Source organism: Pipra filicauda, unplaced genomic scaffold (assembly GCF_003945595.2).
Source record: "Pipra filicauda isolate LSUMZ 115617 unplaced genomic scaffold, ASM394559v2 scaffold53_size3534045_pilon, whole genome shotgun sequence".
Classification (NCBI taxonomy): Eukaryota; Metazoa; Chordata; class Aves; order Passeriformes; family Pipridae; genus Pipra; species Pipra filicauda.
The window spans coordinates 452,723-472,108 of record NW_024104687.1 but is presented as its reverse complement, the minus strand read 5'-3'; the positions used below and the strand labels follow the sequence as shown (position 1 = coordinate 472,108).

Below are 19,386 nucleotides of genomic sequence, written 5' to 3'. Positions count from 1 at the left end.
TTTTCTGTTTGTTGCTCACGCCCATGTGTTGTCAAAACAGATTCTAATAAGAAACATTTACAGGCTCAGTTGCTCCTTCACGTGCAGCTCCACACAAATGCATTGCCTGCATTTGTTCTCATCTGTTTAAAAAAGTAATTAGTTGCCTTTGAATTGGAGGGAAATCATGATTCGAGTCTGCTTCTCATATTGTCTTGTTATGAGCTGAAGCATATGGAACCTTCATTATAACTAAAACAAGATAAACTCTCCAAGGTAACAAAGAAACCTCCTTGAAATGCCTGTGAAAATTAAATATCTGTCTTTTATACAATGATCTGATCCAGCAATCGTTATTCAAATAGAAATTCCACTGAAGTCCAGAGGAATTTTGCTGGAGTAAAAGAGTTAGTGATTGAATTCTGTTGGAGTCAGCAGCAGTGTTGAACCTGGTCCCAGCAGGTACGAGGCTCAGTCCCGTGTGCTGTTCTGGTGTCTTCCGTGGGTAAGGAGAGTTCCTTTGTCTTCCCAGCTGAACTTGTTTTTAGTGGTGAAGAAGAGGTGAATTTCAAAATATTAAGTGGAGGTATTGCTGTTAGCAGGTGAGTACTGGCAGTGGCACAGAGTGTTTGGTGATTGATGATAAGAATGCCAATAATTGAGTTAAATTAATTTTTAAAATAAGATACTTTCTTCCACACAGCAAAAACTTAAGAATTTGTGTCTTGATATTGTTGTAAAACAAGTTAACAAGTGTCATACACCAGTTTCAAGCTTTGGTAGTTCCTAAGTAGGAACATATGAAAATTCAGCAGTCTGATCAGAGGTACAGTATTAATGTTTAAGACCCGTGAGGAGAGGGGAAGAGGGAATAAGGGAATGTTTTGTTACAGTGTAGGCCGAGCCATTAAATTTAAATGTCAAAAAGTGAGGTCCTCTCTGCCTATTAAGTCTCTTGAAATACTCATGAGCCTTATTTGTAGTTATGTGTATATTTAATGTCTGTCTAAGGAATCATGGGAGCACTTTCTCAGTTACAGGGTGACTTTGGGTTTGAGCTTTTCTCTGCACAGACAGCATCTCTCTGAGCAAGGGCTTGCCCATTATGGCTGTGTATTTTTTCTTATTTTTTTAAGAAAAAATGTGAACAGATTTTCTTTTAAAGGAGAGTTTTAAAGAAAGTAGGCTGTCTTGTCTTCCCATTTTTGCAGTATTATATAGCACAAAAAAACTTACTTGTGGTTCTGTTGTGTGTGTTTTCTGTAATGAGTCTATAGATGACTTAGAGTGTTTCTGGAATCAGTTACCAAAGAAGTGAAATGTTATTAACTAAAAGGAAAAACAATCCATCTTCTTCAGACACATATTTCAGGTTTTGCATTTCATTTAAAATGCATAAATGAAGTTACCTCACAACAGAAGAAAAACTTTCTTCCTAAAGGTTTAATTATCCTCCTACTGGTTTGAACTTCTGGGTCTACTGGTCTGGATTCATGTTGTTCAGTGCCAGGACAGAGGAGGTCTGATATATCTTAATTATTCTGGTTCAGTATGAAACCTAAAATCTCGTGGACATCACAAAGCAACAAAAAAAGGCTTAATACTCTCTATCCTCATGTTATTTCTTTAGTGTGTCATTTTTAGAAGTATTTTCTCAACTCAAATAACAGTATCTCTGCCTGAAAATTTTATTTCGGCTGTCACCTTTAAAAATATTTATGAAATCTGAAAGGAAATGGAGGGTTATTTTTCTCCTTTCCTGACCTTGTTTTCTATATTTGACAGGACTGAATAATGTATGAATAACTCTGCAATCAGTTTTGCATCTGTGCCGATAGGCAATTTAATTTCTTGGTCTCCAATTCAGGAGTTACTTCCTCATGGTGATGAGCTACTCTGTTAATCTGTGTGCATACAATTCTCCTGGCAGTGGGTTTAGAGCATTCCTTTGGAGCTGCTGGATCTGAAATATGCCCTCGTGCCCCTTTTGAAATAGGGAAGGGCTGTTGGTGATGGTTGTGGAGAAGGGATCATCTGGGTCATTCATTTGGGTGAAGCTGTGGAGGGGAGATTGAGCCAAAATTCTGCAGATGCTTCCATGGGACAATGGAGCACAATCGAGGATGAATAAGACACTTGGATAATGATAAAGCTTTAGTTGGACCTGGCAAGGAAGCACACTTGGCTTTTTGAAGCAGATGATCACACCTTTGATCTCTTTTCAAGGAGTGGGGATTTACATCACGGTTCCAAAGCCTGTGGAAATATTTCTGAAGTTAATCCTGCTGGTGACCTGCAAAGGAGAGGATGGCTGTAGATGCACCTCTGTGCTCACAGCTCTGCACCTCATGCTCCTGGAGTTGCTGTCAGCATCCCTGGGGATGCAGTTGCAGAACTGAAGTGGTAGTTGGCTGTTCAGAGGTCTCAGACATCTCTTTGCTCATGCAGTTGACAGAAATCTTAACCAGCGGTCAGAAGGAAGGGGTAGAGGGGAAAACGTTTGCTACTGTGTAAACCTGAGCAAAACCAAAGGAGAAAAGGTTACCAGATGAGGGAGTTGCCACATTAATATACGTCATATTAATGTACATTAATACACATCACTGATAAATATAGAACACTTGAAAACTATCAAGTGTTCTTTTAAATAGCAAAATAAAATGTAGCTGCATTTATCATTAATATGAGGTACAAATTCTCCTTCACAAGCAGATGTGAGCCCATTAGCTTTGATGAAGTTTAGTAAGCTTCCAGGGTTGGTGTTGGTTTTCAAAGCAGGTGAACACTGTAAAGAGCTCCCTACTTGCTTAGTTATTTTCTGTTGCAAAAACAAATATAAACAAAGAAGCTTTTCAGTACAGGAATAATTGAATCTTGATACAGGATTTGGGTTTTCATCTTTCAGATTATACTGACCCGATGCATTAACCCACTAACCAGAGTTTCATGAGTAACCTCCAGAACACACAACTGAATTTGCTCTTTTTCTCCTTTAAGGTGGTTTCCCCTAGAGTCCAGACAAGGGAAGAGAACTAAAGACAGAGGAGAAATAAAGGTCAATATTCAGTTTATGAGGAATAACATGACAGCAAGTATGTTTGATTTGTCAATGAAGGACAAAACCAAATCCCCTTTTGCTAAACTAAAAGACAAAATGAAGGGTCGGAAAAACGATGGGACGTTTTCGGACACATCCTCTGCAATCATCCCAAGTACTCACATACCTGATGCAAACATAGAGCTGTGTAGTGGGGAAGTACAGATGAAAACCAAACCAAAAAAACCTTTCCTTTTGGGGCCTCAGAGGTTGTCCTCAGCTCACTCGATGTCGGATCTGACGGGCCCGCACGTCTCCTCCGAGAAGGTGAAACCCGGCACCGTTGGCTACTCCCACCTCTTCAGGCGCCAGCTGGAGTCCTTTGGCTCCGTGGATGAAGGGGGTGAGTAAAACTCATGGCCATTACAAGCACAGTTCCCTGTATTAGGGCATTCAAAATCTGTTTCTTCAGTTCATGAAGCAATACAAGGCCAAAAAGTAAATAAATATTGCTGACCTATTTTTTTTTACTTCCTTTAGTTGGTGGTAGCTCATCATTCCTACTTCTGCGCATAAGAAATGACTTATTTTGTGAAAATATATGAGAATTTAGCTTTTCTTTTTCTTATGTTCTCATTTGAGAGTATATTGTAGTGAAGCATTGCATTCTGGGACTGTAGGCAAAATAGCACCTTGTGAGAAAAAAGTTTAATTAAAAAGTTGAAAACTATCACCAATTTTTAAATGTGATTTATACAAAGAACTGAAAATACTTTGCTGTGTTCAAAGTTATTATGCAGCAATAGACTACTATCTCTTTCTGGAATGGCACACTAGTCATAGCTGTCCTCTCTGTAGAACTTAGTTTTCACACAGGAAACAAAAATTTCCTGTAGTATCTATCTATAAACATTTCTGAACCACAAAGTCAAGCTGTTAATTTATTTTTTTTTTAAATAGCTTAGTTACTCATCAGAATTTTGAACTGACACTCCATTGCAGAGCTCCTAGATCTGAGCTAAACTGGGTTTTCTGCATGTCATAAACTGTGATACTGTGTCTGTTGATAATATACTAATGACAGATTGTTTGCAGGGAGTCTAAAATCTCCACACAGAAGGACATTAAGTGTTGATACTTCTAAAATGAACCAGCTTGACAGCACGGTTGATGAAGCTGCACTTGAAGCACAAAATGACCCATTTACCAATGTGAGTGCTTCGTTACCCCAAAAATTCGCCACACTGCCAAGACAGAAGAACCCGTTTGAGGAGAGCCCAGCAACGTGGGATCAGAACATAAGTCTGTTCTCCAAACCCGGGGAAATCAGGAAAGAACTTAAGAAAGAGAAAAAGGAGAAAGTTAGTCTTTTTGAAAGAGTGACTGGAAAAAAAGATGGCAAGAGGTCAGATAAACTCAGCAATGGGGGATCAGACAGTTCCACTGACCTGAAATCGCCCGGGGTGGCCGGTGAAGCTCATCAGGAGAGTTTTGATTATGAGCCAACTAATCCCTTTGTGACGAACTTCAAGCCCACAAGCATGTTGCCATCTTCAAGGTAGGCTTCAGTCTGATATCTTCAACATGTGATATAAATGTGAGGTGTTGAGGAACACCATCTTTGTGCTTCATATGCCTTTATATCATTGCTTGTCTGTTTCTGAGTAAGAGTTATAAACTTTTTATATAATTTTCTTCATTTTGAAGTGACTTTTTATTACTATTTATTACTGGTTTTATTACTATTTATTTTATATGTACTGTGAATGTTCTTGGGTACTTGCATCTGTGGAAGACCTTGTTTGTGCTTCAGAATGGATTCTTCCTGAAAGTCTTCTGCTTTCACTGAACACTTACTGCTAATTATTGCATTGCCCTAAGTCAGGCTTTTAGAGGGAAAAATTTCAAATCTAAGGGAAGGATGAAATGAAATAAATAAAAGAGCAAAGAAAATGTGGGTAGTGAAAACAAATCCTGTGGATGTCACTGTGTGAGGGGAAAAAAGAGTATTTAGGTTCTATATGTTAGAGTACAAGAATTAAATACCATTTTATTTCTAACTGGGGACATCCACATGGCCACCCACCTCTCCTGAATTCATTTGGCTTTCTGTGGATGGAAATCCTTGCACAAGGCAGCAGTTTGGGGGTTGAGCAGAATGAATTAAGTCCCCAGGGCTGATAAGAAACTTTGATTTAAATAATCCACTTTAATCTTTGTTTGTCTATCAACACTTTACTTGGTGTCCTTAAGAAAAAAAAGTGTATAACCCACAGTTAGATTTCTTTCTGGCCTTTGTTTACTAGTGAGGAAGATACACTCTCTGTCTCTCTGTCTCTCTGTCCACACACCCTCACATATACTGTTCACAATAGATAAATGTTTAAGAAGTTAAATAATTAACTTTTATTCATTTGCATTTTTTAATTGTATATTGTATATTAATGTCCTTGTTTTTTCAAGGTAATGATTAATTTCTATTTAAGGACTTAAATTTGGTAGAAAATGCATTTAAAATTAAAATGCTCCAAACTGTAATCTTAAGATTGGAAAATAAATCACTGTTTTAAATGGAAAACATGTTCTAACAAATTTTCCTTCTCCTGTGTATTAATTCCTTAATTAATTACATGGGAGTAGTTTCTTAAAAAGAAATAAAAACTGGTTTCTTGTTATCTTGTTCTTTAAGATTTTAGAACAGGGTGATCTTATTGTATCTGAACTCAGTTTTATTCGTAGGTTAGAATGCATGCACTCCTGATTTAACCTTAGAGTAATTTTCTTAACAAAACTAATGGTGGATGTGAATTTGATAAATGGGCTGAACTGGAACTGCTGTAGAAAAGATTCAGTTGTTAGAAGCTCACACAGACTTCAATGAATTATCTTCTTAGTGTCTTCTGTGAGTCAAGGCAGTTCCTAGTGTCTGCAATAACATGTTTACAGGCAGTTCTGGAATATTAGTTATTTAATAAAGGCTTTCTCTGGATTAGAGGAAGGTTAGGTTGTAGCTTGGTTTGTCAGAAGTTAAACTTCCGTTTAAATAAGCTGCTTTAAAGAGAAATAATTTAAATAACAATTAAAACTACATAGCATTTAATTTTTTTAAAATGAAACACTGTATTCAGGCAGATGCTAGATATAAGCAGTGAAATCTTTTGAAGTTCTTGAATGCAGCAAATCTTGATAAATATAAATGTTTAATGGTAATCATGATGGACTTCTTTTTCTTTATTTTGTAATTAAAAAGCTCATCACAGTGCCCATTCAGAAGGACTCTAGTCATTTGTTTCCTTCTTTGTATGAGAGTCTCTTTTACTAGTTCTTGACTTTTATGTAAACATAAACTTTTGATAAAACAAATAGATATTATTTTATTTTCAAAAAGAAAAAAATAAACATTTTGACCTTTTCTACAAGACAGCTATTATGGAATAGTATCTAGCGTGCAATAAGTTGAGTTAGAAACTCTTGATTTTTATGTGTTCCATTATTATGTTCTGTGCAAACCTTTTAGACTTAGTTTACTTTCTTTCAAATGTATCTTGTGCAATTATTTTCTTTTGAAGTAGAAACTAATACAAAATGTGCATATTTAATAAGTTTACAGTTTGAGTTTACCTTTTATCTGTGGAGGATTTGTCAAAGAGAGTCCCATTTTTAATTTTTTCGAACTAGTAATACTGTAAGAAAGAATTGCATGAATCTGTGGGCACAAAATACATGAGGCTGGGTAATGAATTCAGTATGCAGAAAGCATGGACAGGGAATTTAGACACTGAGTTGGTTTTTATTTACTCAACATGCTGTTAAGCTCTTCTGGATGGATCCCATTTCTGCAAGCAAATGAGGCAGTGTGTTGTTATTAAGGTGTGTCCCAGATCAGTGTTCTGCTGCGGGGAGGTGTTTGCTCTGCACTTGGATCTCCCAATTAACCCCACTTAGCTTTGGTGTGAGGGATGGAACAGTCCTGGGGCTGTGAGCTGGGTTCCTGCCTGATGAAATTCAGCTGGAAGGTGGGTCCCAGGAGCACACTGGAACCACAGAAGGACAGTCAGTCTGTGGGACCAGGCTGGAGATAAAGCAAAGTGGAAGGAAAAAGAAAATAAACAAACCACAACAACTCTTCCTCCAAAAAAAAACCTTGACCCAAACCAACTCGTCCCTGTGTGTGGTGTGGGTGTGACCTCTCAGCAGTGATGGGGCTGTGCCTGTGAACTTGGTGGGAGGCTCTGCAGTGACTTTGGGGAGCTCTGGGTCCGGTCCTAATGACCAAGTCCATCCTAATGAACTGTGGTTGGTAACGTTACTGAGCAGGAAATTGTGGAGAACATCAGTGCTGGGTGGGTGAGCTGCAGACAGAGCTGCTGAACAGCCCTTCACCCAGCCCATCCTTCCTTCTAGCTGGGTGTATGCATACTCTGTCACTAATTACTCTGATGTACTAATCTTCATTCTTTCAATTAGTAAATCTGCCACGTGTTTCTCAGCTGATGATACAGAAAATGTAGAAGTGGTTCAGCAACAGTTACGGGATTTATTTTTTTCTAAAAGCAGGTGTCTCAGGATTATTTGAAAATCATTATTTATTTTTGTTACTATTATTTATTATTTTTATTTCAAGGAGGTTTAAGAAGTATTTTGGAAAAGCAAAACAAAACCTGCTCGGTTTGTATGTAATTCTAGTTATCAGGAAATCACAAAATATGGACCATCGATTTCTGTTAATCTCTGACCTGGCAAAGGCTTTTTCTTTGGCTTTTCTTTGACAGATCTAAATCACTTAGATCTGTAAAATGGGGATGATATTTTGTTACCCCCTGCAAATGCTGAGTGGATAAATTAGTATTTTTTAACGTTTTTATAGATATTGTATTGCAGTATTACATAAGTGTTAAGATTGAGGGGTTATATTGTTGGGTGTAGGCGTAATACAGATATTTATGAGCTGACTTCCTGACAATTTAAAAATGCAGGAGTCTCATAGTGAAACAAAAAATGCTATTTTAGCAAATATTACAAAATCTGTTAGTTCCAGAGGTTTTATATCATACAGCCAGTGAAGAATTTTTAAGCAAACAATATGTCCAGTGTTCTTCAGGCCAGCATTTACCAAGGACAGCTTTGTCTTCCTACTTCTTAATCCACTGCTTTGAAACTTTGACCTAATATTGCCTTAAATTGAATTCATTCTTACAATCACTGCTATTGTCATGGCTCTCAAGAGGTTAATTTGCAGTCAGAAGCCACGTGGATTTTGTATTGAACACAGTTAAAGAAACTGAGGGTCCTCCTGGAAAACAAAGGTTGTTTTGTGCCACAACCAAACCTTGCGCATCATTTTTCTGAAATTGTTTTTGTTTAGGAAAATACATGACACCACACTACAGGCTAATAAACTGATGTGCAAATTTCTCAATTTACACCACTTGACAAGTGCTAAAAGAAAAGCATCTTTAATTTTAATGTGTTATTAGGACCTTTTTAGAGAGATTGTACAAGTTATTAACAAGGTCCTCTGAGACAGGAGACGGGTAATTAACAAGACCTACAGAAAGAGAGTTTAGGTAATTAATGAGATCTTAGGCACTGGACACAGGGAGACAAACAGGCCAATATTTAAAGCTGACAGGTTGTTACTCGTCTGATCCAATTGCAGATCTGGGAAGCTGGATTGATAGGTGTTTGGGAGCTTTCTACTAAACACTGTATATAATGTTATATACATAATTATGTATATAAAATACATACACATATACAAACAAGATAAGTGTGTGTCTGTATATACATATATATGTATGCACAGATAGGGAGAAGCATTAAAAAACCCCTTCTAAAATATGACTTCTGTTAAACTTCAGAGAAAAGAAGATAAAGCTTGTGCCTACGTACAAATTACAGTTTATCTCAATTTCTGACAGCAGGATGTTACATTCTAACCAGTGTGGAAGATGGGATAGTGGAGGAGAAAGAAACCTGTGTCTTGCTGGGATTCACTGTAACAATTATGAACCATGCTCATATTTATAACAGTCCCTGGTCAATTGGAGCATAAATTATAAAAACACTACTTAATATTATTTTCTGTGTTCTCTTACTGCTTGAGCGTTGTATAAAATTTGCAGCTCAAAAAGAAAAAAACCAGCAACCCAACCCTTAAGCTCTTTCTGCTTTGTCATTTCTGAATGTGGTTATTTTCTTCAGCCTTGTGCTCTCCTCACATGTGGCTGTTGGAGCTGCCTGCCTCTCCAGTGGCACTGTTCCAAAGAGTTTCATTCTTCCTCATGGAGGAATATTCGAAATCAGCAATGTCGCTGCACTGGGACAAGTTCATTATTAGGCTGGTTAAAAAACAAATGAGGTGCCATGAAAACACGAGGCTCTTGGTAAGAGCAGTGTGTTTGGATCCTGTTGAGTTTAAAGAACAGCTGATGTCTGCTCCATTTCCACAGACATTCACATTTTGTGTGTGTGATGGTCAGCCAGCCACAGAAGCTTTGCCAAATCGTGCTGTTCCCCTGCCTGGGTCACTGCTTGAGCTGAATTAGCAGGTGCCTGTCCCTACTCAACTGTAAAGTAAAACCTGTTCCCTTAAACCACACTGAAGGTCAGTTATTAGTGCAATAACTCCAACATCATCAAAGAGAACTGACTGTTAAATGGGTTCAATCCTATGTAGTTACTGGCCACAGCTCCATTGGAATGACCCCCAAAAGTTGCCTGATCAGAGCACAGGGTTGTAATGGTTGTATATTTATTTGCCAAATAGATCATCCAGTGTACAGTACAGTTCACTATTTCTAATTTTCACATGCCTTTTTGGGAAATGTTCTTCTCTCACGAGTTTATTACTGTGCTTGCTGTAGTAATAAAGTCTGTTCTGACATTTTGGCATATTTATGTCTCTGTTGGTCAAAAAACAACATCAGGTGAATTATGCTATTTTCAGAATTTTGTTTCCTCTATCAGTGTTAGCATGTCTTATTTTAAGAGCAATGCACTTCTGCATTGCTTTTCTTGAAATGAATGTATTTTTTTCAGTTCTCTATGGAAGTTAGACTAGACTTTAGTCAGTCTGATCTCTAGTCAAGGTAAAATATTGATGGACTATGCCAGTGCTTCAACTGTACTGTAGACTGTTAATATTTGTTAATTCAGCATGGTAAAGCTGTCAGTAGAGTATTATTTCAACAAAAGAAATACCTTGCTGGTACATGAGAGGTAAAGGGATATTACAAAGCAAGCAGAAGCCATGCAGGGATTCTTGGTCTGTCCTGCCAGGTCTGTTACCATCTGGTTTAGAAAGATCACTGCATGTGATGAGAGAAGAATGAAATCTTTTGCAGAGCTCCTACAAAGCAATGGGCACAGCATTTGAGGCATTACTAAGGGGGGTTGGAGCAATCAGTTCTTGCAGAGGCATTGTAGAAATACTTAGTATTAATCTTGACTTTTCAGAGTCTTCATCAGAAATCACTCCTAATTAGTTGACTGTTTTGGGAATACCAATAGGAAAGTTCATCCTGCTGGCTGCATGAAGAGATTTTTTCAAGCTTTCACTGTCTGTTGGTGCACATTAAGGCACATGAAATCTTTTTTGAGAGCACACATGAGGCACGTTATCTTTCCCAAGGGAAAATGCATGGCCTGTTCTATCTTATTTTACAAAAGAATAATTAATAGTTATACCCAGTTTATTAATATGTGTAGAAGCTATGTAAAGATGATGAACAATTTTTTTTTTCTGTTTCTTTATAAGAGCTAAAAATTAGTTCTATTTTTTTAATAATTTAAAAATGGTTCTGGAAGTTTCAGTATAAAATTTTACTTTAGGGTTGTTTGTTTTTTTGGGTTTTTTCTTTTTGTTGACTTACAGATCTCCAATAATAGGGCCTTCTAGTGAAGATGCTGGCACAACTTTTAGTATGACAGTTCTTTAGTGGTCTCTAGAGAATAAAATTTCATTAGCTTTTTTAGCCATAGCACAACTGCTTCGTAAAAGAAAGAATTTTTATATATTTAAAAATAATAACTTTTAATGTAAAACTGTTGTTGCTTGTTTCCTGAAACTGTAATTATAAGTCAGCTGAGTACACTTTATGAGATCACTTTTAATTTTAGAATGTCTTGTGAGTCCTGAATAACAAATGAATTTGCACTAGTAGTGTGTCCAGCAGTGTGCAAGTGCAAGTGTTATTGTTTTAAAATACTACTTGTATTTTGGCAGGAGAAGTCCAGCATTCTGGTAGGGCTCATGCAGGCAGCAGTGCCAGACAGCTCAGGTTTGGTCACCAGCCTGTTGTGGATCCCAGTTCATGTGTGTTGTCAGAACAAAGGCAAAATTCTGTTAAATTCTTCAAGGTGAATTAACTGAAAGTTTTTGTGCTTCTGTGTAGCTGCATTGTGGTTTTGCTGCTCTAAATTTGAAATACACGTGAGCCCCAAGAGAAGAGGCTGCTCCCCTGAAGGGTGTGTTGTTCAGGGCCAGGGTGGAGCTTTGTGTTCTGAGACTGGAACTTCATCTCGTGCAACTTCTTCATCTCAGGGAACTTCTTCATCTCAGGGAACCTTCTGCCCCCTTTGAAGGGCAGCAGTGTGCTCCTGAACAGACCACTTCCAAAGGAGTCTATGGAAAGAATATGTAGCTTGAAAACAAATGATTTGCAAGAAAAGTAAGCAGAGTTCAGGTTTTTCGGTCCGTTTTCTTCACTCTTGGTATCAGGCTTTATAGGAATATTAAGAAAACAGAGTGATAGCAACAAAACCTGATACTCTTCTTGTGTTCCTCTGGACACAAGCTCCAAAAGGCCATGGAAGGTGGCTTGACAGCAGAACAATTTATGGAGTGCAGTCTGTGAAGTGATGTTCCCCAGAATCTAATTGCAAAATAAGTGGTAATGTGCTTATTCTGTACTTATTTGGCTGCCAGACATGACAGTCATTCCATCTCAGAATATAAAGTGAGGTCTGCAGTGCCAGGCACAGCAGGCCAACAATATTCTGTGGAAGGCTAAGTTTCTGAATTTCATTAACTGTAGCTGATTTTATTCGTTTCTTTTGGTTTGGGTTTTTTTTTTTTAGTGCATTAGTAATAGCTTAAATGGCATCCTAATAATTTAAGGTTTTGATATATGTTGTGAGAATCCAAAGAAAAATACATAGGCACTGTAGTTAAGAATCAGTCCAAAGACCAAGAAGTAGGAATAGGAACATATTTCAACTCTAATGGAAAATGAATATGGTAGAGCTTTGTTAATTACCTGTGTGCATTCATTCCATATTAAAGGAAAAAACCTGAAACCTGGGCTTATTATGGGTATTTTACAGAGTATTAACATAGATTTCAATACTTTGAATAGTGATGATTAATGTAAATATCCTAATTTTAATTTCTAATAGTATACAGTGCAACGATCACATAACTAATAGGAATAGCAAAAGATAAGTAAAAAGCTTTTGCTCCTTAAGAAAATACACTTTCCATGGAGCATAATTTAGGAGTCTGATTCCCATTCATTATGTTGTCAGAGTAAATGGTTCAGGCACTAAAATGTTTGAATCAGTTATAGGAAAGATTTCATAAAGATTGTTTTAATCTCTAGGCATTCAGAAGCTAAATATTTAAGCAGCCACTAGACCTAATGTTTGAATTTTTAACTACCATTAAACTTCAAAAGACAAAATTACAAGCTGCACTCATAAACCTGAACTTGTGATACATCCCAAACTCAACTCCACTGAGTTGCAGTTTCTATACAAACCATAAATTATCAACAGGCAGTGTGAGTATTTAACTACCAGTAAAAATAGGTGTTATTAAAAAAAAAGTAAAGTTTCATGTAATTCTAATGAAATGTATTTAAATAGGGAAAACAGCAATAAAGTATAAAACAATATGCTTGCTATGGTTATGAAAGAGTAATCCAAAACACTCTGCAGAATCAGCACTGCAGTATGTCTCTCTCCATTATTAGTTTATACTATTTTTATTTCTCATTGCTTTCACCCCTCAGGAACATGGTGATAGGAAAGGGTTCTCATCTCAGATGAGCTAAAATTGACATCCAAGTTAATAAAACCCTAGAAATTCAAACAAACTTTACTATTCAGGGAAAAAATGTAAAGAAAAAGTTATATCCAAAGCAATAAAATAATGGATATGATTTAATCTGGTAAAAATATGTGTTATAAAATAACTGCTAAGGAAATTAATGGATTTCCCAGATGAGTGAGATGAGACTAATTGCTGTGCTAGGCTGGAGAAGTCTGTTCTACCTGTAGTGGGGTAAGGCTGGTGTAGAAGTTGGGTGTCTTGCTTGATCCCACTGGAGCTGATGTTTAATCTGTGCCCGTGGGATTTACATCCCTTTTAGTAGTTTCTGGTTGTCTCGAGGGTGATCCAAGTGTATGAAAGTTTCTTGTGTTAAAAATGGTTCAGGGGCCTGGGCCATCACCTTGGGGCACGTGAGACTCCCCGGGGTGAGAGGGGGAGTTCAGTGCTGTCTGGGCAGGTGGAAGGGTGGAAGATTACTTGATTCCTTGAGGAAGGCTACAGGAGCAAGAAGGTGGATGGTCTCTATTCAGGGAGCAGGAAGAGGAGTAGTTTAGTCAGTGTGTGTGGGTTAGAAGGTATGTCCAGGGAGGAGGTGTTGGATGTGCCAAGACCTGGAGTTACACACGGGGTTACAGGTGATGAGCCAGGGAAACCCAGGCTGACTGCAGTTCTCAGAGTGAGTTGGCAGAAAGGCTGTTTCTTGGGAAAGAAACATTATTTTACTTGTAAACTGAGCAAATTTAGTTTGGGCATAATTGAGAAAAAATAATGACAGAATCCTGCAATGCTAGATTTTTACAATCCCCGTTCACAGTAAGCTGCACTCAAAAGAACCCCAAAAACAAAAAGATACTTTTTCCCTAGCTGTGAACATATGAACTTCTTCCATAGCAGAGGTTCCCCACCAGTTTATCAACCCCTGGGGAAAAAAAGAGGAATGGGACTATAACTGGTACTATCACTATGAACTAGGACTGTAACACAGGGAAAACTGACGTTGTTTTTTATAGTTGCTTAGATCAGTGATTTCAGAATGCTCTTAGGAAGTTAAGATAATGGCTGCTTGAAGGAGGCTTGTGATGGTTGTACAGCATGTGGGCTGTAGTCCTAGAGGCATGTTTTCTGTAATTATTGCCAGTAATCGAGTGAGAATGGTGACTTCAGGGGTGTATTATTATGATGAAATTTAAATTAAAAAATAAACGCTCTCATTAATTTCAGTGCACCAAGCAGACAACTCCCCCAACTTAAATGCATTCGTAATTTTACAGTGATTTCTTTTGAGGGGACAGTGAAATATGGGTGCAGTGGTGGGAGTCTGCATCTGCTCACACTCACCTCGGGCAGGGAGCACTGGCAGGAAACCCCGCAGGGCTCAGCGAGGCCAACGAGCTCCCACCTTACTGAACAGACACTTTGGTTTAAAAAAATGTTCTGTGCAATCTCAGCACCTGTTTCTTCCTTGAGAAGCGTTATATTTTCCACATATCTCTTTAAAATATGAGTAAGAGTATTCATGGGGTTTGGGGGTTTTATTGGGGAATATTTTAATAGTTTTTCATTTTTTGCAAGCGTATTCAAATTTCTTCATGTGAAATACGCAGATGTGCTCTCTTGGAACTGCATTTGTGATGTCCACAATGTTACAGAAATGATTGCAGGTTTTTTACTGCTTAAAAAAAAAATTTAGTCCATATTGCCAGTGATTTATATTTGTAATTTTCAAACAGTACCTTTTCATAATCAGAACCAATGCTTTCCTTTTAAGCTGCTGCTATGCAAAAGAGTCCTAGGACTTATTTCACAGAAACTATAAAGTCATTCAAGGCAGTGAAAGATCTTGCTTTTTTGACCTTTCAGAAAGTCACTCAGTTGAGCAGTCAGACCGTATTATTGTATATCTTGTCTAACATGAGGAAACAGTCCCCAAAGAAAGATATCCCAAATTAACGCCACACTTGGTTAAATAGAGACATTCTTGGTTTTCAGCAGGCTAATTCAGTGCAGTTCAGCTCACCCAGTGCTTTGTGCTGGGATCAGGGAAGGCAGCCCTCAATGGAGGGAGTTCATCCCGGGTTTGACACGTCGGTGAGGGGCTGAAAGGAGGTCTGGGAGGGAGAGTCCTGCCTTTGGGCTTGAGACAATACCCCGGGAAAGAGGCCCCTCATTCACAACTGGGCTCCAGCAAACGAGGCAGACTGCTGGGGAGCACTGGGACAAACAGGTACAATGGGAATTAGCCACAACTTGACTCGGCAGACACCTCTTGATTTCTGGTTGCGGCTGTTCTTGTAATCCAGTCCCTGTCTGATCCCTCAGCCCAGCAGATGGTTCACGGGATTTCGGTATGGGCAAAAGACTGCCTGCTTTGGAAATGAAAAATATTGTACAGAATAAAAGAAATGTAAAAAAAAAAAAAAAAAAGAACTCATAATATAAACAAAAATTCTTTACAGAAAAAAATCATGGTTTATATTTTACATCGTTTCAGTTTGTAAATTTTTGTCCCTTCCGCTTTTACACCGTGAAATATATGGCTTATAAATTCAGATAACAAAGAGTGATGAGCAGTCACAAAATTCACGTTCTGTACTTTAACCTATCTTTAAAATTTATTTTAAAAAAGTCTGGACATATTTTTGTCACTCTCAGTCAATAAATATCACCCTCACAGCCAGTACATGCAGTCTAACGAAATAGTAGATGCTGTGAGGTGAAAGAATGATGTCTGCTCTGTTGCTACCAAGTTAATAGTGTTTGTGAGCCATATCCAGATTTTGAACACACTTTCAGAGCATGTTTTCTGTCCAAACTTTCTGCAGCAAGTCCATCAGAACATAGCAACACTCATTTTTGAAGATACTTGCTAATAATGACACCAACCTGAGAGACCAGTGGACAGTTTCTTAACCCTGACACTTAGACAGTGGCTGCTTTTATCAGTATCAACAACCTCAGGAAATAGCTTTGCTTTTTGGATATGTAGGATAAAAAGAACTGATTATTTACTCAGTTTTAGGTGTTGCTGACAGAGGGTTGCTTTTCAGCTCTGACTTAAGCTGGTGATCTCACTGGAATTTCCACGGGACCTTTCTCCTCTCAGAGCTGCCATGAAAGCTGGGAATACATGTTAGTCTGCAGGGTTTGGTGGTTGTTTTTCAGCAGTCTCATCCCAGGGACCTGTTTCTGGGATATTTCATTTAAAGTATCACTTTTTGCTTAGAACCTTAAGCTAAGTCTAGATACAAGAGGAGAGACAGGGAAGCCCAATCCCTGATAGCCTTTCTAGCATTTCTTAATTATTTATTCAGATTTTATGACAAAAAGAACTTGAAAAATACCAAAAATTTTGAGCAAGGAGTACATTAAAACTTCCTTTCATTTTGAATATTTTCTCTTCCTGAGTTCAACAAATCAAGAACATAAATCATATTAAATATTTTATAGCTATATACCTAATTCAGTACTGTCTTCTAGTAGATGTTTTGGTCAAATAAGTGTGCACTACTAATATTTGTTTGTTTTGGGTTTTTTTCCCACACAGTTTTCATATGAATCCTTCTGGCATTGAGGATCTCAGGAAAAAATCGGTGAGTTATGAATGTTATGGAAAGACATCAGTAAATGCCAGCTAATTGGTGCTTGACACAATATAACCTTATATTCTTTTTTAACCTCCTATACGGAAATGTTGGGGTTTTTTTCTTTCTCTTTTGACATACCCTGAAAATCTAATTAGAAAATCACAGGCTTAATGGAAATTTGGGAATAAAGAAGAATTTTACACTCAATACACAGAGTACCTGTGATGTGATGATGAGGAAGGAAAAATTTAGGTCTTTGCACAAAAAGTAGGAAAAACGGGAACCAAACTGTTTCTTTGGGGGTGCTTTAGGTGACTAATCTAGAGAAGTAATGGTCAGGTGAGGAACTCTGCATTAGGCAGTGGTGTGTTGATTGACCAAACAGGAATTTACTGTCACTTCGATCAGAGACTTGAGGACAGTCTGTAGATGGCAAATCAAAATGGAAATAATGAGCTGATATATGATAGGATTAACAATACACATAATACATGAACAGCCTCTCAGAAAGCACTAAAAAATAGAAATACTAAAAGATATTATTCCAAGTGCTCTTCGTTCTCAGAGTACCAAGAAAAAATTGTGTACGAAGAAAAGACAAAAAAAGGCATAGGCAGTGTCTTTGTTTGAAGGAAAATGTGGTCTTACTGGGGTTTGTTCTCTGAATAGATGAAATCTTTATAAGTGGGTTTGTTTTCAATCTTTAAAATATATAGAAAACAAGGTTCACAAGCAAATATGGCTTTGTACTGTTTGTTTTTTGCTGGTTTATGTAAATGATTTGTCATAACAATTGATGTTATTGTAAATGCCCAAGTTTTTATAATGTGAGTTACTGGTGGGAGATGTCAGAGTATTTGAAGGCTGCCTTTGATCAGATAGTAAACTGAATTCTACCAGGCAGTTACTTAATCTCTGACAAAAAGCGACATCAAAAAAATTGATTTAACTTAGCAGCCATTGTCTGTAAAGTAACCATAATTACAGTTTCTATGTGCTTGCAAATGTACGACTGCAAATCATGTAATTTATTGCTGGTAAAAGCATCAGTTTAATTCTTTTAAGAAATAAGATGTGAGTTGTTTTATTTAAAGGATTTAAAGGTGATAAAAGAAATCCTTGATGATTTTTCCTTTGGAATACCAGCTATCCTAAATGTCAGTCGCAGGATTATGAGGTGGCGCTCATTTAATACAAAATACAAATGAGGTGGGGAAGAAATTATATCTCAACCATAGTTTTGAATGAAACCATTTGATTTTTTTTGAAATATTCAAGATTGCTTTCTAAGGTGTTTGAAGTAATTTATTATTAGGTTCTGCAGTAATAGCCCTCACCAAGTTATTATTTTTCTTCCTTGTGCATATTATTTAGTAATTATGTTTGTATGTCTTCCACTGTGATGCCAACACCTGTCTGTGAAAGCAGTGTTTAAATGGGAGCAGTAGCCAGTTGAAAGGGCAGCGTGAGCTCTTTAAGGCCTAATTAAGAACTGAAAGGAAGATGAAGTAAGTAGGACAAAAGATGTGAAAGTAGCTTAGATGATATTCCCAGAGCAGAATTCCTCATTAGAACAATGAAGAGATGATCAGAGATTGCCTGGCCTTCATTTTATCTAATGCCATTTCCTCTGCCTGGCAGTGTGTACCCCAATAGCACTTTGTAGATGAGACAATAACTTGCATATCTTGTTCTTTAGAATCCTTTTTTTTTCTTAATAATTCATTATAAGATTAATGTTTTGCATTAAAATTGTTTTTTTTGTAAGGACATAGGTGTTCCTTATACATTTAAATATCATCTATTGGCTCAAATTGAACGTTTAAAACCTTCTTAATTTGAACAGTTATTTATTTCTAAGTACTGCTGTACTTTAAATAGAATTTTCTTGCATAATTAATGTGATAAGTTATTCTCCCCAAAAGATGTGCATGGAGCATGAATATGATACAACATCTTTAAAACATATGTATTACACAAACTTTTCAAGTAAACTTGATAGAATAATTAAAGACATCATTGCATCTTAATTCCTGCTCCTTTGCCAAATCAAAAAATTAGGCAAACTTTGTAGTTCAGACATGTAAGTGTTAATGATATCTTTTCCAATGTGTACAAAAATTTAGTAGCCTAAGGAGAAAATTTTACCTCCTTCTTGTAGAAGAAAATCTGTTAAAAATATGGCCAAAAGGTGATTTTTCTCTTCTATACTTGTTGGAAGTCAATTCCTAACGAATTTATAGATTTCATCAGGTTAACAATTTTAATAAAGTGGGAGCTACTGATTACTTACAGTCCTGTGACTTGGTAAGTTTGAAATACTGAATACACGTACATAAACATGATATGAATTAAATGGAGGGAAAAACCTTTAAAAGCACGTATTTTTGAGAACTGCTGCTAGAATATAATTGATGGAGAGAGGCTGATCTGTTGCACTTCAGCCTATTTGCAGAGCACCATCACTTTTAATTGGGTGTATTTGAAAACTTTGGCCATCTGCGTGTTTGAATGGTTTGACATATGCCAGTGTGCAAATATGGAGCTGTATGGAAGGAAAGGGAGTGGAGCATGGAAAAGGAATGGATATGACTTTATTATGCACTGTGCTTCTTAGCTGTGCAAGCTTTATATTTTTTAATGCTTCTACTGTAAATAAAAACTGTCTTGTGTTCTTCTGCCCTGTTAGAGCTGCAGGGCTTTTTAGGTTCCATATCTTCTAAATGTTTCCA

General features: G+C 37.2%; 1 protein-coding gene across 1 annotated transcript in view; it reads left to right on the top strand.

Moving 5' to 3' along the window:
* RAB11FIP2 (RAB11 family interacting protein 2) overlaps positions 1-19,386 on the top strand; it is a 33,955-nt gene that overhangs the window by 9,129 nt on the left and 5,440 nt on the right. The window contains exons 2-4 of the mRNA XM_027730467.2: positions 2,977-3,419; positions 4,112-4,574; positions 16,615-16,660. Of these exons, the coding sequence (XP_027586268.1) occupies positions 2,977-3,419; positions 4,112-4,574; positions 16,615-16,660 (952 nt within the window). The remainder of the gene's footprint in view (positions 1-2,976; positions 3,420-4,111; positions 4,575-16,614; positions 16,661-19,386) is intronic.